This window comes from Eucyclogobius newberryi, unplaced genomic scaffold (assembly GCF_026437365.1).
Source record: "Eucyclogobius newberryi isolate DKJ021-1_F unplaced genomic scaffold, fEucNew1.0.hap1 SCAF_2, whole genome shotgun sequence".
In the NCBI taxonomy this organism is placed as follows: Eukaryota; Metazoa; Chordata; class Actinopteri; order Gobiiformes; family Gobiidae; genus Eucyclogobius; species Eucyclogobius newberryi.
Window position 1 is genome coordinate 23,208,764 of NW_027315834.1, and position 26,495 is coordinate 23,235,258.

General features: G+C 39.5%; 1 protein-coding gene across 1 annotated transcript; it reads left to right on the forward strand.

Moving 5' to 3' along the window:
* The first annotated feature begins 13,306 nt into the window (after positions 1-13,306).
* Positions 13,307-26,477, forward strand: map1b (microtubule-associated protein 1B). The gene is made up of 7 exons (XM_072454561.1): positions 13,307-13,714; positions 14,914-15,015; positions 16,637-16,719; positions 18,929-19,069; positions 19,160-24,086; positions 24,161-24,393; positions 24,470-26,477. Exons 1-7 carry the CDS (start codon positions 13,525-13,527, stop codon positions 24,623-24,625), a joined length of 5,832 nt encoding a protein of 1,943 aa, XP_072310662.1. The 5' UTR covers positions 13,307-13,524; the 3' UTR covers positions 24,626-26,477.
* Positions 26,478-26,495: the final 18 nt, after the last annotated feature.

Sequence of the window (26,495 nt, forward strand, 5' to 3'; positions counted from 1 at the left end):
TTACGCACAGGTGCCGCTTCATGCGCACGGCCCTAACGCAGGAAATCCACAAAACACAAAAGTGTTGATGTCCGCTCTTCTCTGCTGTCACTCCGCTCTGCTCTTCTCTCCTCTTCTCTCCTCTGCTCTGTTACTCTGCTCTGCTGTCACAGATCTGTTCTGACAGTGTTTCTGGTTCCTCCAGACTGACTGCTCCTCCTCACCGCGCGCTCAGGCCAGAGCGCGTGCGGTTTCACTTCTTCACACGGTGTTCACAAAACAAAATGTTCTCTCTAGTACTTTTACTAAAGTTTGAATACATAGTTTAATCAACATACCAACAAACAAATGTCCCTAATAATAATATGAAAATAAAACAAATACTATTGCATTAATTAGTAAATAGCCCCCACCCCAAAAAACAAGAAAAGAAATCCTATGTCTAAAAATGCTTTTAGTAAATTGTCAAACATTTAATATTGTTAGGTATTGTTTTTCTTCAATTCGTGCCCTTTTTGATTTTATATAGCTTGTTTTTATTATTGTTCATTGTTTTATGTTGCACTGAATCACCAAAGCAAGTTCCTAGGTTTGTGAACGTTTTTCACACACACATATATAGGCATCAGGCCCTATCTTATAAATACATAACTATGTTTTGATCGAGACATAACATGTGTGGCAGTGATGCTATTCTGAACCTGCTCCAATACCAACAACATTTGAGATCACTGTGTATTTGTATGGAATCTCATGGGGGCTTTTAATCAACAGTGTGTATAATCTATGGTCCCATCGGAGTCTCATGACATTCACAAGGTCAAGATCAGGTTCCCTCCCAAATTAAGGCGTGGAACATTTTGGGATCAGGTTGTCAATTGATTTATGGATAATAAATATGTTTTTTCCTCAAATGTATTGTTACTGCACTTAATTTCTGATTCACAAATAAACCCTTTTACTACTTCTCTATTTTGGATTACAGCCTGAGGAATGTTTTTGAAAAGCATGCAAATGTTTATTCCCTGACATTTGAGCTGATATTTGGTCAACAGAGGCAATTTGTATCTCTAGTCTTTTTTTTTGTGCACAAATCCATGAATTGAACTAATTGTGGCAGTAATTTCATCAGGAACACCAGGTTGAGACTCCTCCAGGCCGAGTAAGGTTTGTGGAGATGCAAGCCCCCTCACAGTAAGGATGCATTTTGTTTGTCAGTGCAATAAAAACAATAAAAACAACAAAAACGAATTAATTTTGGCAATTATATGGGCTAAAAAGAATAGTGGGGTTTGTGTGTGTAGACTTTGTTATTTTCCATCATCGCATAGTTGTAAACATAATTTTCAAAACCATTTAATACCAAACATGTTTATAACCAGTAACACTAGACGCACAGTAATGTGACCACCTAGTTTCATAAGTGACGTATAATCCAAAACTGAAGTGTGTTTGCAGCAGATAAAATGGAACATCAGAACAGGAAGTGGTCGAGCTGCACTATGTTTGAACTGTGACATCCTTAGCCCTCAGGCACTCACTTTGAATGACTTGTTTGAACAATGGAAGTCTAAACGTGTAACTTTTTTCTCTAGACAGTGCGTAACATAGATTTTATGATTTTTTTTAAATACTAGAAATACAGAAACATTTATTCATAAACATATAAAAACACATTAAAAATACAGCGTAAGAGCCAGAAATTGTGCTAGAGTGTCCTGAGGGTTGAAGTGTGACCCTTAAACATGTTTTTATTTGTCTCAGAGGTCTCCCACTTCAGCAGTGCATTCAAAAAGACCCTTCCACACTTATGGCTATAATTACTGTCATCAGCTTCCCTCAGTGTGGTTTAACATAAGCTTTAGAGTAACAAGTCTCAACAGTTGCAAACTATTCCCCTCCGGCAGCCTTATAAGCAAACATCAAGAACATCTTGTGCCACTGTTTTCCAAGTATGGTTTTATGTATGAAAGAATGAGACGGCAAGAGGTATGATATAATCATATCATTAAGATTTGTGGCACAGCCTTTCATACACTTTTGCTGGTGGAGATAGACCTGGGATTGCCCAATCCAACACACCTCAGAAGACACACAGGTGACCTTATCTGATCCCAATGTTTACACTGCACTTGAACGGTAAGGGAAACCACCTCCACATGGCAAACATAATGTCTATATGTAAACATTCATGAGAGTTCATCGACTAATTATTCAAGATTTGAAAAATAGGTGATTTTAAGAACACTGTATAATATAATATATACCATGTGAAATAAAATGAGTCAATTTAATCCTCTGCGCTGGCCTATGGTTCCTTCAATCAGAATCAGAGAATCAGAATCAGAAAAGCCATTGTCAGTGAACAAACTTCACAGACTTGGAACTTGCTTTGGATATTCTTTGCAACATACGACAATGAACAATAATAAAAGCAAGATATATCAATTAAGGCATGGATTAAAATAAATCTATTATTTGTAAGATAAAAATAGTAAATAAAAGGTTAAATAAAAGTATAAATGAATCATGTTGCATGTGCCTTTCCTGTGTCCTGTGCCACACCTGTCCTCTCTCATGTTGACATTTTGCAGTGTGGCAGTTGGTTCAAATCCACTGGTGCTTTTACGATGGCGAGATAGCGAGTGCAACAGAGCCATGCACACCTGCCCATACCCTGCCTCTTTCTGGCACTGTTATGAACCAGCTTTAGTCCTGAGGCATCTGTCAAGTTTCAAAACAAAAGTTTAAGTTCTGCCACTGAAGACTCAAAGGATCCATTGTCCGCATACACAGTTCCATTCGGGTGCCAGGGGAACTCTTAACATAATCATTTTAATTTCACATTCCTTCTCAAGGTGTCCCCAGGGCCTTTTGACAAATCCATCAAGCCATGCAAGCAGTTAAACATCAGACACACTAAAAATACACCATAATATTCTAGTTGTCTTTTGAATCCATGAAATGCATTTTCTTTTTGTCATGTTTTCTTCTCCGATTTGTGACATCCGAGAAGCCTTTATACAATTACGTTTAATATCATCATGATATCAGCAGGTGGCACCCAACCTTCATGGTGTTTCGACCCTTAACCACAACATTCTCCAGTTGGCAAGTCGGCAGTAATCGGACAGTCCCTCTCTTGCAGGTCTAAGGTGCCAGGACCAATAGGAGGCTCTTTCCGCAGCTTCCACCAACCTCAGAACTGCTGATTGGAGGTGTTAGTTAGTGCTGGTGGTGGACATCTTGAAGGAGGAAAGAATAACGAAATGCCTGACAAAGAACAAACCAGTCCACAGTAACACTGCATTTGTAAAGGTAGGAGAAAAGCCAGCGAAGGCTATAATCTGTTCCAGTCAGCCCCGAGATTAGAGCTGATTACCAGCCTGGAGATGAAACTCACCTTTCCAGAGGTGATTCTGTCCACCACTCTTCTCCAGCAGGGAAAAAAAGCTACTCAAGTAGAGCTGACAGTGCCGTGGGAGGAAGGTTGTGAGAAGGCTGCAGAGAGAGGGGGAAAAAACAAGTACCAACTGCTAGTACAAGGGGCAATTTGGCTATTCCCATGTGAGGTCGGCTACCGATTTTCAATCAAGTCAGTATGGAGTCTGTTGACCAAAGTGAAGCAAAGTTAGGATCAGAGGGGGAAAGCCTCTCGTGGCCTGTGGTGGTACTGTGGACTGGTTTGTTCTTTGTCAGGCATTTCTTTATTGTTTCCTGCTCCAAGATTTCCACCAGCAACACTAACTAATGTAGGTATCTTCTTTGGCTTAGAACTGTTTTACAGCTGGACCAAATGTGAGCCATGGTTCCTGTGGCCTCACAGCCTGCACAAAGAATCCTCCCTCACTTCCCACCTGTGCAGGTGACTGGTGTTGGAAAGTGAACTGCTTGAGCAATTCCCAATTTGTGCAGATTCCTTAAAGATGGGCTGCAAAGTTATTTGTAATTGTGCTTCCAAGTCGTTGTTGGCCGTTAGTATCCAAGTCTTAATATATTCAGATACTATTGATAAAAAAATTTACTATTATTTACGCTCTTTTGCTGCTACCGTCTGTTGTGGGAGATGTTCTTGATGCAGGTTCTTGCTGGTCCTGTTGCATTCTACTGGTCCATTCTACATCCTGGTATAATTATTACAACCAGTAATATGCATAAAGTGAGCACTCTCGCCGTGAACAACAACACGCCATCATGCACACGGCGTCAGTCAGACAGACGTATACGGCGACTACAAAAGCACAGACAACTGCCTTGATGTGAAAATATCTTGCAACTTATTCGCATATCCAAGTCGATACTTTGCGAGGTTTTGGAAACTGTCTCCTGTGAAATGTCGGTAGCATAGTATTGGACCAGACTTCGCTGAGCTGGGATTCCAAAAACATTCTTTTAGTCCAGACAAATTGTGTCCAAAGACGTGCTCTAGCCTCCCCTCTGGGCCACTCAAAGAGCCCGCTTCCCTCTTGATGAACATACACGATATGTATGCTCAATAGCGCTGGATTATAGATATTGGCTTCCAAGCATTGTCCAGCGTTGACTCTCTCAAAACTCTTTCATACACCAGCATGCTCGACACAAGACACAATGTGAGCTCTACCCACTGTGGCACCTGGCATTCCAGCAGTCTCCCAGAAATGGGATATTTAGTATCAGTTCCCTTAAAAACAAACTTAATCTCTCAGTTGGCTTTCCCTTTTGGATGACACTTTGATTTTTGGGGTTTGAATGTTGTCTTGCTTAGGTCACCATTTGTTCAAGTTCAGCCATGAACACTGTTCCTGAAGAAGGGGACCTCGCATGCTTCACAACATCCTGAGCATCACTTCAGGAATGATTCTGTGCTCAACACTGCAATTGCAGGTAACTAAATTACATATTTCCTCTGGGGACTTAGTGGTCACTGAAACTTCCCCTCAAAAACCTCTCTACCTGTCGCAGTTCTGCCTTTTGCCCTTTTGTTTATCCTCTGTGCAGTTCCATTTTAAGCCCAATCCAGTCCATCTTTTGCTACCTCTCTTGTTTCCCTGCTCTCCACAGCTGCCTCTCATCCTCTCATCATCCCAGGGTCACCTACATATGCTCCTCTGGACATTCGGTCTTTGCTAGATTGTTGTCAAGTCAAGAGAGACACTCAAGCCTTGCATTTATATAAACTCATGATTCTAAATTAAATGAAATCTGATTCTGCATTACTCACTGTTTCTGAGTTTTTTTCCTCGTCTGAGTTTCTGTGTTGAGATTTTCCCCATTTTTGGATGATATTTAAGTTTTGTCAATAAAAAGGTTTTCACCTGAGTCATTTACGTGCCTTCTTTTTAAGGCTTTCATGTTCAAAGGACACTTTCTGTTTTAGTTTTGTTTCGGTTTTGCTCATTCTTTGTGTTGCATTTGAGTCCAGGTCTGTGTGATATTACCTCCTCTTTGAAGCTTTTTAGGATTCCTGAATTGGTCTCTCCAAAAAACATGTTTGTGTAAATCCCTCATTCGTTATAGTCATCTGGACTACGATTGAATCATTTTCTACAATTGCTCCAAAAAGTGACTTGGTGAAGCAATATTGGTCTTTTTATGAAAGTTGTTCTTGCTGCCTCTTTCCTCTTGTGTTTTTAACATAATCCCTCCTCTTTTTCTTCTAATATGTTGGTCTGGTAGATGTTAATTGTGGTATTTTGTTAGTTTCCTCTAACGTGGTCTTTTAAAATAGTTTTGAGGTTATTTTTCCTGATGGTATCTCATTTCTTCATCATTGTTTCAAACCTTTGGTAGGCAAAGTTGTGACTGTCAAGGTTTCAACATTCCTCTCTAATGTTCCCGCTTGAACTGCTTCAAGCACCAGGCCTCCATCAAAGACAGTCCATTTCTTGATGTCACTCATTCTCTCTCTGGTTGGGGTTGGTTCTCTGGGTAAGCTTCAGAGACGTCCCTCATGTGTTCTTTGGGGAGGACGAGACACTGAGAGATCACTAGAACGGTGGTGTACTTCCAATATCGAATTCTCCTGCGTCTGACTAGATGTTTGGGCCGTGCAATGTGTTTGCTGTTCGACTTGCCCACACCTGGTTCTACTTTTGATGTATTTTGAGTCCTCTAGCATTGTTGCAACACGGTACTGTAGCTGGCCCCTCAGCTGTCTCTCCAGCTTCACCAGCGTCTTCCATGGTTACCATCTAGTCATTCCTGGAATTCCCTGTTCTTACAGATAGTTTAGGTTAAAGTTACATCTAGGATGCCTTAGTACAACTACTTAATATTTGTAGCTTCCGCCCAGAGGAGCAATCATAAGGTGGTACCCAACTAGTAACATGCAATAGAATGTCCTTAATTAGTTAAACTAATGATTAGATTGTGAGCACATATAATGAGCAAAATTAGCTGTTAAATAATTGTCCTTAATGGAACAAGCCTGTTAGTTTTTTACTATAGGTACAAATCTGAATACACAGACTTGTTGTTTGCTAACAGCCTCAGTGATCTTAGTGACTGTGACTTCATGACTTGGGAGTGGGGCAGCTGGAGCATATCTTATCTGTGTGACTACACAGTCAACCAAAACTTAGACAAATCATGAACATTTGACATCATTTGTTGAGATCCCATGGTTCCCTCTGCAGTGCATTTGCCCTTGATCATAAAAAGTGCACTTTGTAACTTGTCTGGTCTGTCACAATATGAGATGTCATATTTGCCTAGAATGCTTTTATTTATATATATTAAGATTTTACTAAAACGGTTGAATTATTTTCCCCAGTTTAACAATTTTGGTCTATTCGCTATAATCCCTCGTCATGGAGTGTTCCATCGTAGAAAAAGATTCAGTTGTAGTCACCCAAACATTAGAACTTTTACCTTTTTGGTCTTTTACCATTATGTGACCTAGAGGTGATTCCATAACTGTTAACCAGGCTCAAAATCTATATAAATTGCACAATAGTTATAATTTGACAAACAATAATACCTGACAACACCGTTTAATTTGTTAAAGGTTGAATGGACGATTTTTTCAGTCTTATTTCCTCGTGGCGTGGACTGCAGATTTGTCCTGCCACGTATCAATCATAAAACGCACCTACCGCTCACCTGCAGCCTCGTCGGCTCGTCCCCACGAGCAGCACGTTTTCCCTGTGTCTAAGCGCATTGATCGATCATAATATAGTTCCCTCAGCGTACGGGACAAAATGAAGACGGAGAAAGACTCATTAGAGATGTAAATATACGGGAGACGAGAGATGTGATGCGATCTGTCGCGCTAATAAACAAACGCACATGTGTGTTGTATCAGTCCGCACGGGGGAGTAGCATGCGCACTTCCGCCTGAGTTCTCAAATCGCAGAAAAATCGTCCATTACGCCTTTAAATTATTGTTTAAACCGTTAGAAAATTGTCAGTTGTGTTCCAATTGTTGAACGGCATGTCGCTTTTTGATGTCACAGGGATTCTGTTTTAGAATCCAGCTCCACGTCCCGTAATTTTCTTTAATGTATTTATTGTATTTTTTCACAATAATAAATGCAATGACAGTGAAACGTGGCAAAGCAACGAAATATCCATGGATACAAGAAGGTGGCAAAAAAGTAACATGGTGCACCTTTTGAATCCAGTACAAAACAGAGCAGCGTCTTGGTGCACATAGATGATTGAAGCAGGTTCAATCAGGTCGCTTACCTTGAAGTGAAATGCAAATAGCTTTGAAATGAATAGATACATTCTTCCTTGGGACATTTTTTAAACTATTGGCCACAGTGGGGTGGAACCACTACCCACTCTTCTCCTTGTTTGAATAAGAATCCTGCAGATCCTTAACGACAAAAGTCCAAGTTTGTTTTTGATGTTTTTGGATGTTCAAAACAAACTTAACCAAACTAAACCTGTGACCAGCCTTTGTTCCCCGTATCGACGAACACATTAAAACACCGTTCTGAGTGCGACGTGTGGAGATGCTGGTGGAGTGATGAAAGAAGTGAGACCAGCATGGACAGCTTAGGCGTAAAGTTGCACAGAAAGATGGAAGAGCTAAGGGTGCCTGACGAAATCCCATCCATCACGGTCGAGCAGCGGGAAGGCTCCGTTACAAAAAACAAACAAGCAGCCGTTGGAAACACAAAGAGAGAGAGCAGTGATCTCTGAACAACCTGCATCGCCACGTTCTTCATGCTCCATAAAGCCTCCAGCGTCAAACAAAACCACTGTCGAAACCTCCAAATATATAATCGAGTGAGGTGTTTCGTAAGCACATACATACGTCAAACTGTTAACGTTTTGCCACTGACTGATGTGTCCGAAGAAGAGCTGGACTTAAGCTAAACTGTCGCCAGGAATGTTTCTTTGACTTGCTTTGTTAATGACGTGTGCATTAGAACGAGTCTCCAAATATCTGCAAAGCCCTTGATTCATGTCCCACACGACAAATGAGCAGGTACGACGCGATCAACTCTTTACAAAGTCCTCGAATGACGCAGTGACAAGCCATATCTTTTTTTATCAGCACTTTGAGATTTGTGTTCAAATGTGCTGCAAATTAACTAGATTGTTATTATCATTTGGAGGGATCCATTATAAGACAGATGAGCCAGTTAATGGGCTGGAGTAAAGAGGAATGTTCTGAGAAAGCCTGACAAAAACCACATACAGATGATATACATACAGAGAGTTTATGCATCATTGAAACTACAGGTTATAACCAATTTTAATAAAAAGAAACTATGAGAAATTGGAGTCGTGGGTGAGTCATGTGTGCAGCAAACATAGACCCAATAAAAGCGTCTCATAACAAACTGCACAGCTCATTTAGCAGCACATACATCACTGTTGATAATAGGCATATGGTGGTTAGAAAGATAGTTATCTACTTTCCTCACTGTCTTAACAGTACAAAGCAATATGTATTCACTTTAGATCATTTTGGGTCTTAACCTGCATTATATATCTTTTTACCACTGTTTGGGGATTTTGCTCATGGAAAAACGGGCTGGAAAATGGACAATGTTTGCTGGCATGCATGATTTTTGCAGAAATTCAGGGCTTTTGTTTTTACATGTCTAATTTCCTACAAATTGGCCCCGTCCCGGTTCTTGGGAATGGGGGAAATAAAACCCCGTACAACTATTTGCTGATAAGGTTCAAACGAATGTTGCTCAATTGTGCTGGAAGGTCTGACTGGGATTTAGACAACTTCATAAACACAAGCAGCAAATTACTCTTCACCAGATCCAAATAAGAATGAGTTGATGTTTGCATATCACAGACCACTTTTGTAGAATATACAACTTGCAAAATGTAAAGTTTATAGTTGCAATAAAAACAACCTTTTGCAAACAGGATTATGATTATTGGAATTGAAGCAGAAATGCTGATCCTGGTCAGTGCGTGTTACAGACTGCAGTAATCTGTCTGGAACTATTGACAATCAAGCCAATACCACAACCTAAACTTGATAAAAAGAACTGTGCCTGTTAGGAACCTCATCTGTCTACAATAAGGTGCACTAAATAGTACTTGTATCCCATTAGAATGGACTTTGACCCTGTCGTAAGACGATGGGTCATGGAAAATAAATATATAAATGACTGAGGCTTGAATTAATGGTGTGTATGTACTTGTGTCTTAAGTGATGTTTACGTGTTCCTATCTCATCAGAAAGACAATGTTTTCATTTCTTGTCTCCGGAAATGATATCGAGCTCCGATGACCACGGCGTACAGTGCTTTAGAGACTTGACCCGAGCAGAAGGCAAAACTGTTCAGTTCTTTAATCCTCCCCCAGAAACTCATTTACAGATTTGATGACGGAGATGCTTAGTTTTAATGTGTTTCTCATTCTCTGGTATAACATAATGGCTTTATATTGATGAATGAGACAGCTGTTCGTTGAACTCAAACCAGAAGATCCTTTTTACATCACCTCAGTTAAAAACAGGTTTAGGACTGTACTAAATGAGACTTTTATTTGGGACCTTTTGTGCCTTAACTCTTCTTTTCTTTGGATGCCTATATATATATATATATATATATATATATATATATATATATATTTTTTTTTTTTTTTTCCTTCAAAATTCTTACCCAATTTTATCTCTCTGGCCTTGTCTTGTTTGTTTTTTTCTTTCTGTGTTTTTTAATTTTGGAAAAAGACAAAAAACCTGTTAATGGGATTTTTCAAGGAGCTGTACTGTGAGGGCTCCTGTGTTTAATAGTTTAAAATTAATTACAGTGGTGGAAAGTAATAAAGTAAACGTACTTAAGTCAAATCTTTAGGTAGTTCTACTTTACTTAAGCAGATTTTACAGTGGATACTTTTTACTTTATACTACTTGGCTAAAAAGTAAAAATACTTTTCTTTACAGTTTGAGACCACCAGCCATAAGTGTTTTTAGCACGTTCATAGTTTGAGTTGATGTCCAGACTTTGAACAAGTTTAAATATTCCGATAAAAATAGCTAATTAAGGAAATTTATTCAGTTATTTCTGTTTTGTTCATACATTGGACAATTTAACATTTCTCAATCTGTTTGAAATACTTTTACTTTCACTTAAAGTACATTTTAATCCACATTTACCTAAGTAACACATTTAGTACTTTCTCCACTTCTCACAACCCCAGTATCAGATTGGCTCAGTCTCTAAATTCTTTTAAAACCTGAACCTTTTGATGTTTGTTAGATGTGTTTTATTTCTGCCTATATTTGTAAATGTGTGCAGCACTTTGGGCAGCTGTACTTGTTCTGTATATGTGCTGTTTAAATTAAATTGACCCTGTATCCTACCTGCCTGAATCATGCAAATGTGACTCATTCCTCAGAATGAACTGTGTATTTGGGAAGTCCCTTGGGTCCTGTTCATTGGAAATCCCAGGGCTGGAATATACATGTGATTAATGAGCATTCCCAAGGTTTTATGCCCCATGGCCCTTGGCTCTGTAAACAAGCCGATCCAAAACAGTGTTCACCCATTTCGTGCTGCAGAGGATTTCTTGAAATACTACAAAAACTATGGCCAAATCAAAAAATATTTGTTGAAATAGGAGGTGGTTTGATGTGACGAACATGGAACATCAAAGTTTATTTTCACACAACAGAGTACTTTTTGAATTGTTAAGGTATGTCAACAAACATGACCCATCATTCAGATTATACTGAATGGATCATTATTCTTCCTTGTCAGCAATATAAGGTTTGGACTGTATACAGTTGTGTGCTAAATCTTGACTTGTGCAATCTGTATATGCTGCTGTTGGATAGAGGAAGTGAAATCATAATGCTGAGGTTTGGGTGTGTCTTTTGAAGTAGAAACGTAACATTGATGTATGTAATGAATTCAATTATAATATGGACAATCTGTTAAATGCACTAGTTTAATGGTAAGCCTGCGGGGTTTTTCATTACATTTGAAAGTCTCAAATTTAAGGCTATAGTGTGAGGGTATAATTAAGTCTTGAAAACAGTTATGGTCTATAAATTCTGTGCAATAAATTATAATCCATACAATAAAATAATGACAAACATCTCAAGGTACAAATGGCCTAGATCTTTGTTGCGCTCTACCACCACAGTGTTGTGTGTGATTGTCGCCACTAGAGAGCGCTATCATACAGTACAAACACAGAGGGCAATGGAAATTCAAACCAAGACACACCTATAAGCAGTTTATATGCAGAGAAAGTAGTATCTATATATAAATACCCATATATATATACAGTACTCACAGAGGAAAGAGTAAGCAAAACTTAAGTAAGGGTGCTGTGTTTTATTGTTTTACTGTCATATTTTAGGCAAGAGGAGCAAAAGTAGGGTGTTTTAAATCTTAACTTGAGTTACATTTTATTAAAAGGTTACTTATATGTACCTCCTAAAAGTACTACCCACCTCTACCTTTAGAGTACAAAACAATGGCATATATTTTGTTGGCTAACCTGCATTGTATCCATGCCAGCACAAATTCAATATTTAATTACTTCATTTTTTATTTTTATTTGGTCCTTGTCCAGGCAGTCCAAGCCAAGCAATATCAATAATATAGTTAGGCCTGTAAAAGTACAAATTAAAAGGCTTATAGACATATACTAGAAATGTTAAAAGAAAGTGACACTAATGGATTAAACATCATGTTCATGGCTAAAAACGAGTTGTGCAGATGACAAAAATGTTGATTAATGTTGATTTTTTTTTTTTTTTAAATGTCATCCCATAACACTGTCAATGGAACTATAACAATCCCTTAAGCTCACCACGCAGCCACAACACCCCACCTCTGAGAGACTGTCGGTGGTCCTGCCTTTTGTATTTTTAATGCACTTTTCCCAGTTGTGTCTGCTGAATCTTTGATATGACCTCTGTAGCCTCAAGTGAATCAAAGGTAACCGCAAAGCCCCTGAAATATTTACGTCTAATGGGCATGTGTGCACTGCAGATATTCCCTTTAGAGTCAATACGGACCCAATCCACAAGACTCAATAAATGTAGTTAAGAGGAAGATACAGACAGAAGATACAAAGCAGCTTTGTTCACCCTTCTGTCATTGCTGCTGCTTTGATTTGTCGCTCATTGTTTTTTGTGAGGCAGTGGAGGCTGTTTGAAGGAGACATGGAATTACTGCATCTTTTATCTTAACATCATAGACTGTAAAACCTCATTACACTGTCAGCAGTGTTTGGTTACAGAAGAAAGAAGCAACGTGTTGCATTTCCAACAGAAAATAATGATAGATATTCCTGTGAGTGCAGTTACTTTGATTATTCATTGAGGCATATTTAACCTGTTGTCTTTTTACTACCCATTTATTTATGTATTTTCTCTGGAAGGCACAGCTTTTGTGCCAAATGTTGCAGATACAATCCTGACAACCCAGGCAAATTCAATTCAATTCAATTTATTTCTGTAACGCCCAAAATTACAACAGCAGTTGCCTCGAGGGGCAACAGTGAAAAACAGATCACACAATGTTCAAATAAGGAAAGGAAAGAAAAAGAAAAACAAACACAAACAACAAACTATGATCCTCATATAGCAACTAATTACAGAAAAATACAAAAAGATTTCAAACAGCCATCTTCTGGACATGGGCCAACTAATATAAAGCCTGCCTTATTGTAACAAGCCTAATCTATTCAGGCCCAACATCTGCTATATGTTTTGTAGCCTACTATCTTCCTTCCAATAACACAAAACAAAAATAAATAAAGTAACAGCCTAAATAATTGAGAAGCTTAATAACGTATCCCAATAGAGTACTTATGTATGTACTTATTGCAATCATAAATAGCCTGTAATAAATAATTAGTTGACTGACTTTCGTAGGTTTGATTTGTGGCCATGACATCACTTTTGGAGTGAGTGTGCAGAATAGTAGCGGGGCTTCCTCATCCTCCCCGGTTACTAAGGATGACACAATGTCTGTCGGTATAAAAGGCTAGGGCCACTCCTTTCAGCTCCTTCCAGCCTCCTGCCTGTTGTGTCTGCTTGAGAGCGCATATCTGAGAGGAGGAGGAGGCTGCTGCTGCTGCTGCTGCTGCTGCTGCTGCTGCTGCTGCTGAGGACACAGTGCAGAGATGGCCACCCTGGTACAGTCCACAGATGCGATGGAGACCTTGTACACCCCGAGCAACGTCGGAACCTGCTCGCCGACGTCCTCTTGCCCCTCGCAACATTTCAACGACAGCAAATTCTACCTGCTCGTGGTCATCGGGGAGGTGGTCACCGAGGCGCATCTGAAGTGTGCTATTGCGGACATAGAGAGAGGTAAGAACGAGCGGAGTGATGATGATAATGTGGGGTGGAGGCTGAGGGTGGAGGCCAAGTTTGCAGACGCAAGTTAGACCTGGATGATATAGGCTTGATGAGATGTAACCATGTAACGGCCATTGTGCGTGACAATGTGATAGTGTGACCATTTAGCCGGTCTCATACACGTTCAATGCATTGCTTTTATGTCTCCATATAGATTGCTATCGTAGCCTCCAGATGTCTCAGTTGATTGTTGATATGGCCCCTCCCAGTCTCTGTCCTCCCCGGGCCCCCAGCCCTGATCACCCTTCACTGATGCGTCGCTCCACCTGCCACATTGCCACGCGCGTCATTGGGTTATTTTCCAAGACCTGATGATACATGAATTCATTCAAACACTTACTTTGTTATTAGATTATGAGGAATGATTCAGCATTTGTCCTGAATAGGCGCTTGTGTTTTGGTCGGGTGCCATGCCAGTGTTTTCCCGCAGCGTCTCCTTTGCTAACGTCAAAATTACGTGCGTCAAGCGTTTGTTTTCCCCCAACGACTAATTAAATCAGAGGAAAGTAGGCTTCTCATCTGCGTGTCTTTATTGTGAAAGGGTGCGCTCACACTTGAATAGCAGACATCAAAATTGGGACAAAACAAACCTGGACATGACACAGATTGAACCAGCACTAGAGCAGATTCAAGTGAAGTTTACAACAGGACTAAACTGGGCTCAAGGACTCATCAGGACCAAACGAGAGCACCCTAAATATAGCTATGGCCTCGACTATGTAATTACTCGTGCATTTTCTGCTGTGACAGCCAATAGAACTTCAATGTAGGTTACAATTGCCAAGTTGAATTCTCCTCTCGGGCCCCTCCCTCTCTGACGATCCGCATCCAGCTCTCATCCCTCATCACACCGGCTCGTGGGCGTGGCCAGTGCGCACTGCGGCCCCGGCCACGTGGGCCTCGTTTCACTGTCGCTGTTTTGGATCAAATATGAGCAACTGTTTATTTATTTCTTCCTCCTACAATCGGATGTTGCAGCCATAATGTCAGTTTTACACAGCCGCCTACTGATGTTGAATTGATGAGAAAAATCAATAAATGCATGAATAATAATAATAATAATAATAATAATAATTTGGTTGTTAATTTCACATGGGGTATGGGTGTGTTTTAATTTAATTTTTGAGTATGTATTTTCTCTTTCCTTCCAGGGATCCGGTCATGGGACACCAACCTTATCGACTGCAACTTGGACCAGGAACTCAAGCTGTTTGTCTCGAGGCACTCAGCTCGGTTTTCTGCAGATGTCAGAGGTAATACCAGAGTACAGACCAATGTCACTGATCAATCACAGCACTAGCCCAAAGTGAGCCCTAAAATATATTAGGCCATATAGCAGCCGATGCACACACTTTTTATGTTATAACATCTCAGTCAGCACAGTGTTTTATGACCTAATTTCAGATACAATGGTTTATTGCATGGCACTTCGAAGGGAGCGGTCTCAATAAAGTGAACTAGATCCAAGGGAGACATGTGTTGTCTCAGTAGGCAGTATGGCCTTGACAGTCAGCAGTACACAGGCCTCAGCCTGGATCACTTTGTATAGGCAAAAATACAGTACAAGGACATGATTACTTTTATTATAAAACAATTTTACAGACAGAGAAACATAGTGTGATAAAACTTTGAAATCTATAAATTACATCCTCCATTTGTCTTATTTTATCATTCTTCTTTGTGCTGTTGCCGTGCAACTGAAGAAGCACAGTTGATTTGGGAGTAATTAGCTGCTTGAAATCTCTGGTGGAAAATGGTCATAAAATAGGTTACAGAAAAAGCTGTTGAAGATGAGGCTATATATACACAACAATTCCACATGCAAATATGTGTTGCCCATCTTGCTGGAAGACCTGGTTGCATGCATTAAAGACGTATATTGATTAGGGAGTGTCACAGATGGACATTCGAGACTTTGTGTGAGACCATGAAGAAACAAGAGACAATGAATGCAGTCATTTTTAATGTAATTACTGACTAGAAAACAAAATTTAATGATCTGTTGTTTCCTATCATGTTGTTGTTTTTGAATGAAGGAGTCTGAACAAAAGGTTATCTATATTTGTTTTGATTGTTGCATTTGAATCTGTATTTACAGAACAGGTACACATTGGGTAAATTATGGCACAAATCAATTGATATCTTTGTTCAACCATCTGCATTCGGTCATGGTAGGAGGCTGAGTCAAAATAATTTTATTAAAGCTTTATTAATTTCTGTCATTGAGATTGTATGTACTTTATGTTGTCATTCATTCTGGGGCCTAAATCACTGATAATGAAAGGTTTATATAAAAGTAAATGTATTTGTTGTCTTGTTTGTTAGGAGTAGTTGCTTGGACATAGTGTCATCACAGTGACATTGCCCTTTCTCATTCTGCCTGTCTGTAACTGAAGGTCTACATGATTTGTGTACTTGTCAGAACAAAGGTCATTGGTGCATGTCACATTAGCTCACCCTCTAAGAACAGTAAGCTGAACTGGAAGGACGTCTGTATTGATCTAGATCATGGTATTTTAGGATTAAGTACTTCAGTTTGTGACCTCAACATCAATTAAGATCTATAAGAAATCTTTACAATAGGCATAGTAGCACAATCTTTTTTACAAAACCTTTTGTTTGTTTACATGGAGACCAGTAACCAATTAGATACTGCACTCTCAGGAGACAGGAAAGCACTGGCTTCAGAGGCCTTATTTGCTCTCATTGTAGTCTACAAGAAACAACCCATTGTTTCTGTTATAGAGGAGCATATTTCTGTGGGGAAACTTCTGACGACTTTCTGAAATGAGATGAAAACGGGAAACAATGCCATCATCTAATCATAATGAGTGTAATTGGTTTGTACAGTAATACTTTCTTGCTTTAATTTAGGCCAGAGAATCCTTCATCACAAAAGCAATGTCCTGGAAACAGTGGTGCTCATCAACCCTTCAGATGAGGCTGTCAGCACTGAGGTGAATAATTGTATTATTATTTTTAATTAATTTACATTTTATTTATACAGGGGAAACCCATTTGCATCCTGTTAAATACAAAAGAAAAAAATCCAATAAATCAATCAATAAATTAAACAAACCTCACATTACCTAAAAACACACCGTACAAATACAAAATGGGATTAAATGATGCAAAGCAAAAGCACTGGGACTGTGGAGAGTCTCTAACCAGTGCTTTAAATTCATTAAAAGGCAATCATTTAATTTAAAAAGTTATGTTCCATAGGCAGGGAGCAATGTTGCTGAAAGCCTTTGTCTTTGGGGCGGCAGTAGCTCAGTGGTAGAGTGCTCGTCTTCTGATCCAAATGTCGGCGGTTCGACTTGCCGCTCGGTCAGAGCGGTCAGATCCACTGGCCCGCAGGTTGGCGGTGCGATCGCAGCTGCCTCATGTGAATACTGCCGTTGTGTCCTTGGGCAAGACACTTAACCCAACTCGCCCCCCAGTGTCTGCGTATATCTGGGGTGTGAATGTGTGTGTGAATGGGTGACTGGTTCCTTGATGTAAAGCGCTTTGAGTACCTTGACGGTAGAAAAGCGCTATATAAATGTGACCATTTACTTTGTCTCTAGCTCCATATTGATTTGGTGATACTGTAAAATAAGAATATCCTGAGAAGAATATCTGATCTGATGTTCAGCAAACTTAATCAGGCAAAATCCCATTTAGAGCTTTATAAATAAACAGAATGCAGTACTGTTCTCTTCTTGCATCCATTGCCATCCTATTTTAGGGTATAATTGGCGGTGGTGAGTTCTGTATCCTTCTCCTGTAATGAATCTTAGAACTGAATGATAAACTGAGTTCATAATCCAGCACTGAGAGAAATGTAGCCTGGATTAACTGTTTTCTACAATTGAGAGGAATATACTTTTATATACTGATTTCTAAATAAAAATGACCATCTGGCTTTAAGAATATTTATCAGCTCTTGCATGTGTTTGTAGGAGAGTTTATGATGCCCAAGTATTTGTAATGGGGTACTTGTTCAATCACAGTACCATCAAGTATAAGAATAGATACATTTTTTGAGTCACTAGTGAGCCTTTTGGAGAACAACATAAATTTAGTTTTTATTTAAATTCATGGATGGAATGAAAATCCACTTTTTGTTTGTACAAATGGTAAATAAGACTGGTCCAAGGACGGACCCTTGAGGAACACCTTTTTTAAGATAATACAATACTGATTGAAAGCTATCAAAAGAAACAGATTGAACTCTGTTAAGATAAGATAAGATAATCCTGTATTGTCCCACATGGGGAAATTTCATTGATGCAACACAGGTAGATACAGAGGTAGATACAGAAGAAAAGAACAGATAACTTATAGGAAACTTATAGAAAAGAACAGATCACTTATAGGAAGTTTGAAAAACACTCTCAGTAGAAGATCTCTTATAAACAAAAACTCCTATAGACAAAACCTCCCATCACCCAACAAGGGATGGAGGGGAAAAATAATAAAGATAAAAATAAATAAATACATAAATACCATTGCATGTAATCACGACAGTAATTGCACATGAATATGTGTCACAACGGCACATCGATTGCACATGAATTTCAGAGTAATTACACATGAACATGTGAGGTAATCTGCAGACCACTTTTTTGCATTTAAATCAAACCCAATAGCATCCAGACAATCCAAAATAATACCGTGATCTACAGAATCAAAGACCTTTGAATGCAATGGCGACATCCTTTATGCCTTGGTAGAAGCTGTGACAGTACTATGCCCTGGTCTAAAGCCAGACTAGTAACTATTTAAAATGTAATATTTGCTAAAGAAAGCACGCACCTGGTCATTTATTAGCTTCTCCAAGAGTTTTGCTTGGCAGCATACTTTTGAGATTGAAATTATTCAAACCATTTTTCTGGCCTCCTTTGTGCAAAGGGAGAACAAAAGCAGTTTTCAATTTGAAGTGTGAGATTAAAAACACAAGTGATAATTTTGCTTGGTGAAATCATAGAATCTATGCATTATTAAAAGCTAGAGCGTACTGATAACGGAACTGAGAGCAACTGATTTGGTAGAATCGAAATAGACAATTGAAAACATTGAAGCAAGCTAAAACCAAGCATGAGAACCCTAGTTGTCCATTTGTCCTAGTTGACCACATTGACTGTTACAAAATGTTTGATATCATCATCTACTATTTTTCAGGTTCGTTTGATGATTTCAGATACATCTAGACACAAGCTTCTTGTTCTTTCGGGTCAGTGCATTGAAAACACTGGAGAGCTTATTCTTCAGACTGGATCATTCTCTTTTTACAACTTCATTGATATTTTCACTGATCAAGAAGTAAGCCAAAAACGTGTATATATATACTCTATATATTTAAATAAAATGAAACATTTAAGTACATTGAACATTTTTATTTTTCCCTTTTAGATTGGAGAGTTGCTTAGTACCATCCACCCAGCAAACAAAGCAAACCTTACCCTGTCATGCCCAGATCAAGGTCACTGGAAAAACTCCAACCTGGACAAACACAATTTACAGGACTTTATTAACATGAAATTAAATTCTGTGCTCATACTTCCGGAAATGGAGGGTCTCTCAGAGTTTACAGAATATTTATTTGAATCAGTTGAGATCCCAGCACCCTTTGACTTGCTAGAGCCACCAACATCAGGTGGCTTTCTGAAGCTCTCCAAGCCATGCTGCTACATATTCCCTGGTGGTCGAGGCGACTCAGCTCTTTTTGCTGTAAATGGCTTCAACATGCTCATAAATGGTGGCTCAGACAGAAAATCCTGCTTTTGGAAACTTGTGAGACATCTGGACAGGGTTGACTCCATTCTTCTAACTCATATTGGAGATGACAACTTACCAGGAATTAACAGTATGCTACTGAGAAAAATGGCAGAGCTTGAAGAAGAACAGTCACAAGGATCCACAGCAAACAGTGACTGGACAAATAACATGATCTCGCCTGATATTGGCATTGTGTTTGTAAATCTGCCTGAAAACTTGAATAACGCTGAACCAAACTCCAGAATGCGAAGCACTCTTGATGAAATTTCAATGACACAGCAATTACTTGCAAAGCTTAATTTGAGAGTTGAGTCTTTACAAAGACCTGCTGGAAGCGTAATTGAGCCAATTATACTATTTCAAAAAATGGGTGTTGGAAAACTTGAGATGTATGTGTTGAATCCAGCAAAAAACAGCAAGGAGATGCAACACTTTATGAAACACTGGAAAGGTACTGAAAAAGACACTGCATCTATTCTCCTACCAAATGGGAAAGAATCTGAGTACCCCGTTTCATATTTGACGTCAATATCATCACTCATTGTGTGGCACCCGGCAAATCCTTCTGATAAGGTTGTACGTGTTCTCTTCTCTGGTAATGCGACCCAGCAACACATCCTTGAAGGTCTAGAAAAGCTGAAGCACTTACAATTTTTGAAGCAATCAACTGTAACTCAAAAAGGAATGGCTTCTAGTGTGCCCTCAACACCAACTCTTAAGCAAACCAAAATGAAACAAAGGGCAGACAGCAAAGAGAGCCTAAAGTCCAATGCAAAACCGTCACCAGTTAAGACAGGAAGGAAAGAATCAAAAGAGGAAACTCTAGATAAAACAAAAACAGACTCAGAATCATCTCATGAAAAAACACAAAAGATAGAGAAAAAAGACAAGGTAGTAGTCAAGAAAGAAAAAGGAAAGGGTCTTGAAATAGACTCAAAGGCAAAGGTAGAATCGTCATCCAAAACCGATGCCCCTGAGAAGAAGAAATCTGACATCAAACCTAAAATAGAGAAGGTTTCCAAAAAGGAACCCAGAAGGTCAGTGGAAATTAAGAAAGAGACCAAAAAGGAAGGAGCAAAAAAGGATGACACACCAAAACCAGCCAAGAAAATACTCAAAAGGGACATAAAAAAAGGCTTGTCAGTGACTGAGGACAAGAAAGAACAAAAAAAAGATTTGAAGAAGATCTCAAAAGATCCCAAAAAGAGTGTAGCTGAGGGGAAGATTGTAGTGTCAAAACCAAAAACAGTGAAAAAAGAAACAGGGGCACAATCCAAACTGAAGGAAAAGATCAAACCAAAGGTGGCAAAGAAAGACACTATCACAACCAGTAGCAAAGCAGAGGACAATACATGTACATCCACAGAAAATCCAGAAGTGGAGAGGTCACTGATGTCCTCACCAGAAGACCTAACGAAAGACTTTGAGGAACTCAGGGCAGAACTGCTAGTCGAAGATGAAGCTATAGTGCAAGAACACCAGATTGAAGAGGTGACGCAAAGAGAGAATGTAATACAGACCAAAGAGTCACAGGAAACATTAGAAAGTATGGATGAGGGTATAAACTCAATTGAAGTTGAAGGAAATGGTGAGTTATCTCCTGAAGAACAAATTATGAAATGCAGCGCCAGTGAAAAGTTTGAAGATGAGGGAAAGGTTGGAGAAGAGACATCTGAAGGAGGAAACTATGAGGAGAAAACTAACATTGCAGATGTTTGTGAACCACAAAAAGAGGAATCAAACAACCAAAGGTCTGTTACTAATCAAGATGAAAATCTCTCTCTCAAGAAATGGGAAAATACTGAACACAGCGAGGATGCAACCAATAAAAATGTGGAGGCTCTGCATATAGAGGTCATAGAAGTAGAACAGTTAGCATCAGTTTCACACAAAGTTTCTTCACCAGTATCCCCAGCCGCATCTATAAATCATGATATGGTCCCAGTTGGCTTTGAGAACTCTGCTTCAGATGATGAAGACAGGGATGAACAAGCACAAGATTTCACTGTCACATCTGGCCTTACTCAGTCCACTATTGAGATCTCAAGTGTGCCTACCCCCTTGGATGACATGTCAACACCCAAAGACATAATGAGTGATGAAACAGCTAATGATGACTCACCAACACAGGATGTGGTAAATCTGGCAACAACACAATCAGAAGAGGTTGATAAAGAGAAACTCTCTCCAATCCAAAGTGAGCCTGAATTCAATAATAGCGATGCTACTGAAGGACATCATTATAATATCTCTGCTTCAACAATATCGCCATGTTCCTTTTTAGAAGACGATAAATTGATAAAAGAATTTGAAAACAAAACAGAATATTATGTTTCAATGCAAGAGTCCAATGATCAAGATAATGATAGACCAGGTGAAGCCCATTGCCCTTTGCCCCCTTTCATACGATCCCCCTCAGTGGAAAGCAAGCAAAACAAAGTTGACAGTCCTTCAAATTTTGCTGCTCCAATAGAACTGTCAACCACAATGGCAAAAACAAGTACAGAGGACAAAACCTTAGAGGGGACGACATCTCCTCAATCCTCTGGTCACACACCTTATCATCAGTCTCCAGTTGATGAGATAGCAGACTCTCTTCCACTTGTTGGGGAGGAGGGGGAGATCCAGGGTCCGGTTATTGAGGAGGTCACTGGTGATCTTGAGGATTCCTGTAAAATAGTTACCCCAGAGCCTGATGAACTGCAAAGGTTCAAATCTACAGAGAATGTGGCATGTGCTCCACAAAACACACCTTTAACAGAACCCTTTTCCCAACCAAAATATATCAAGGACATGACACCAGTTCTCATTGGACAAAAGAAAAATGAAGAAAATCCCCCATGTGCATCTGCCTCATCAATATACCGACATGAAACAGACAATAATAATTGTACAACATTTAAAGAAGAAAGCAAAATGTCTATTTCTGAAGGGACAACATCCGATAAGTCAGGCACTCCTTTGGAGGAAGTGGTGGCAGAAGATATGTTCTCTCATTTGGCTTCAGCCTCTACAGCTTCATTAGCCACAAGCTCCCTCCCAGAGCCCACCACTGACTCTCCTTCTCTTCATGCAGAAGTTGGCTCTCCACATTCAACAGAAGTAGACTCACTCTCAGTCTCCGTGGTTCAGACCCCAACAACCTTTCATGAAGCTGAAGGTTCCCCCACTAAAGAAGATAGTCCCAGACCAATGTCTATTTCCCCAGACATTTCACCAAAGACTAAAAACCAAACACACATGGATACAAGATCACCAGAGCACTCTACTATATCTGCTGAATTTGGCCAGGAGTCACCAGACCATTCACTTGCTTTGGACTTAAGTAAGCAGTCACCAGAGCACCCATCACTAGGGAGTGGCTCACATGCTACAGAGAATGGTCCAACTGAGATTGACTACAGTCCATCAGACAGAAAAGATATCAAGCCACCAGGGGAGAAACCAGTCCTTTTTGAAGAATGTGATGCCCGCACAACCTCTGCTACACCCTCAGATGCCTCTCAGTCCACACCCACTATCACTACCCCCTGTCAGTTGGGAAATTTGACAAAAGATGTGGCTGAAAAGATAGATAGGTCTCTAGATACGCCAAAGACCCCTGAATTGTTACAAGATCCATTAACTAAAGACAACCTCAGCCTTGGATCACCTTCTGCAGAAATTGTTGAAAATAAGACAGACAGTCAAGAGACAGATAAATGTTCCACACCCCCAAATGTGTTATCTTTATCTTCATTTGAGAATAGTACAGTAGAAAATCTTTCCCCATCAAAAGAACTGGAAAGAAAGTCTCCTTCCATCCCAAAAATACCCTCCCCCAATACTCTTCCTCTTAAACTTGATCAAAGCATTTGCAATGTTCCTTGTGGATCTAAGGATCCAGCTATCAGCAAGCAAAGTCCTTGTGGTGCTTCTAAAACAGATGTTGACCTCTGCTTGGTCTCATTGTGTGAATACCGTCACCCAAAGACAGAACTATCCCCATCTTTCATGAACCCCAATCCCTTAGAATATTTCATCAGTGAAGAAAGTGCTCTGGATGAAGAAAAGCCTCTGACCAAATCTGGCGGTGGTTCCCGACCTCCCGGTGCTGGAAAGCTGTCTTCTAAGCAGTGTGACGAGACCCCACCCACATCCATCAGTGAATCTGCACCCTCACAGACTGATTCAGATGTGCCTCCCGGGACAGAGGAGTGTCCTTCAATCACTGCAGATGCTAACATAGACTCTGAGGATGATTCTGAAACACTACCCACTGACAGGACCCTCACGTATAGACACATGGACCCACCTCCAATGGCGCTCAAGGACTCGGCTCCCTCACCTGGCCACCATGATGTGTGTATGGTGGATCCCGAAGCCCTTAAAGCTGAAGAAAATGCCAACACAAATGGCAAAAAGAAAAAACTTTCAAAAAAGTCTACACCAGTGAGTAAGCCCACGGCTCCAAAGGCCAAGGACACAAAGACTTTACTACAGAAGAATAGTTTAGGCGAAGGAAAAGACGCAAAAAATGCAACCAACACTTCTGCTTCAAGAGGTGTAAAAAGTGCCACTGGTGAGTACTCTATCTAGAGCTTTTTGTTTTTGCATTATAAAATAAGTAAATAACATGAATATCTTCCTCTAAAGGAAACAGAAAAGGATCCAGTGGAACAGCTCTACTCAACTGTTCACCAATGTATATGGATTTGGTATACATACCTAATCATTGTAGTGCCAAGAATGTAAACGCTGAATTCTTTAAGAGCGTGCGATCCTCGTACTACGTTATCAGTGGCAACAACCAGACTGTCCAAGAGCCTAGCAAGGCTGTCCTTGATGCTCTGCTAGAGGGAAAGTCTGATTGGGAACACAACATGCAGGTATGCTTTCAGTCTATTTAAATACTGGTTTTATTTATTCATTTATATATATATTTTCTTTTCTTTTATTTTTCAGGTTACTCTGATTCCTACTCATGACACTGATGTCCTGAGGGAGTGGTATCAGGAAACCCATGACAAACAACAGGAACTAAACATCATGGTTCTGGCCAGCAGCAGCACTGTTGTCATGCAAGATGAGTCTTTTCCAGCATGTAAAATAGAAATGTAGGGTTTTTCTGAAGGTTTCAGTATTGACAGGCAACGCTGGTACATTTTAAGTACAATAAATTAAAGGAATTATGGAGGATTTTTTGCCGCCAAATCTGAGTCTCATTTTCTCGTGGCGTGGACTGCCGATAAGTCCTCCCACATATCAATCATCCTTTGTGTCCTACTGCACACCTGCAGCCTCATTCTAGCTCGTTCCCAGCATAGCAGCACGTTTCCCTGGCTGTACATGCGTGGTTGATATGCCGGTGTGTGTTTGGCGAGATCCTTAAGTGTACAGGCTGAAGGACGGCAGGACTCAAAAGAGACGAAAATCTGCAGAGACGAGAGTTGCGATGCAATCTGTTGCGCTAATAAACAAATGTACGTGTGGCAGTGAGGCTGTAGCGTACTTCAGGACGGGGGAGTGTGCGCATGCGCACTTTTCAAAAAGGGACTGACGGTCGTTTGAGTTCTCAAATTGGTGAAAAATCCTCTATTATTCCTTTAACTAAAAACTATCAAATTGTTCAGATAGTACCCGTTTTATCAAACATGTAGAGTCAACTAACTCTAAACCAGATCAACTGATGGTTATATGATTGAAGCAAATTTGTAATAGTTTTCCAAAAAACTACCTTAAATGACAAACACAATTGAACAGTAACAAAGTTATCACCTGATAAGATATTATTTAGGTTGTTCATTGTTTTGCATCAGATATGAGGATTCTGTTATGCACTTAGTGCGGTTTAATGAATGCAATGTCAAGACCTGTGTAAATGTCACGAGTCATGATATTATTATTATTATTTATTTTTTTCATATTAAATTAAGTATGCTTATTTATTTCGTACTATTTATTTACTTAATATTTATTGTGCTTGTTGGGAACTGATTTTAATCTGAATGTTTATCTGTATCATTTTTTACATGTCTCTCCACAAAATGTGTCTTAGTTTTGAATGTGTTTTTGATGAAAGAAATATTTCTTTTTCAATTTGTTCCAGTTTGGCATAACTTTAAAATTGTGTCTCAGACACTGCGTTATTACAGAAAGGCCAGGTAAATGGGGTGCATGTGTTGGCTTGAATAACAGCTGTGTTTGTGTATGAAGCCTCATACAGTTACACATATTTTTTTAGTGGCTTCTATTGTAGCATTATACCAGTTATGGATTCTTTGCAATTGGGTAAGAGCATTCAAGGTGACGGCCCAATAGTTAGAGGTCTAGACTAGAGCACATGGTGGAGCTTGATAGCCAAAAAGATTCAGTTAAAAGTGCACAATTTTAGCACGTCCATTAACATCTGAGAGAAGACTGAAATACAGACTGCTCTAAACTGATTTAAGAATCACATTCCATTCATTACAGAACATCTTTGGTAGAGCTCTTAAATATAAGGTTCAAAGGTTTTATTTTGGATCTCATGGAGACGGCAGCATTTTTTTCAGAAATAACTATTTGCGAATTCAATTTGCTTGCATTTGATGTTGCTGAAACACAATCATGAAAAAACCAAGAAAATTATAATCCATTATGGTTAACCTTACAGACTATAATCAAAACGTGTCATTCACTCTGCAAGGCTTCACAACTCAACAGACACTTCATATGAGCAAAAATCGTGCTGTGGTGACGATGCCTTTCCACTCAGAGTTATTGTAACTTTACCTTTGTGCAGATCTGGATGTCTGCAGCTATGTATTTGTCCAGTAATCTTCTAGTCCCTAAAACCGTTTGTAACTTACAGCAATTGTATTTGTTAGCGCTTGATGTGTGTGTTGCAATATTTCCTTACTCAGCATATCTGAGGTCTCAAGTAAAGAGCAAACAATTGAATTACCACAATGAATAAACGAGTTAAAAAACACTAATTGTTTCTATTTAT

Bases quoted from the DNA above. Each gene is read 5' to 3' on its own strand.
- map1b (XM_072454561.1), top strand. From the start codon at position 13,525: ATGGCCACCCTGGTACAGTCCACAGATGCGATGGAGACCTTGTACACC. The intron at 15,016-16,636 runs GTAATACCAGAG...GCTTTAATTTAG, and splicing joins GTTTTCTGCAGATGTCAGAG to GCCAGAGAATCCTTCATCAC. The intron at 24,087-24,160 runs GTGAGTACTCTA...CTTCCTCTAAAG, and splicing joins AGGTGTAAAAAGTGCCACTG to GAAACAGAAAAGGATCCAGT.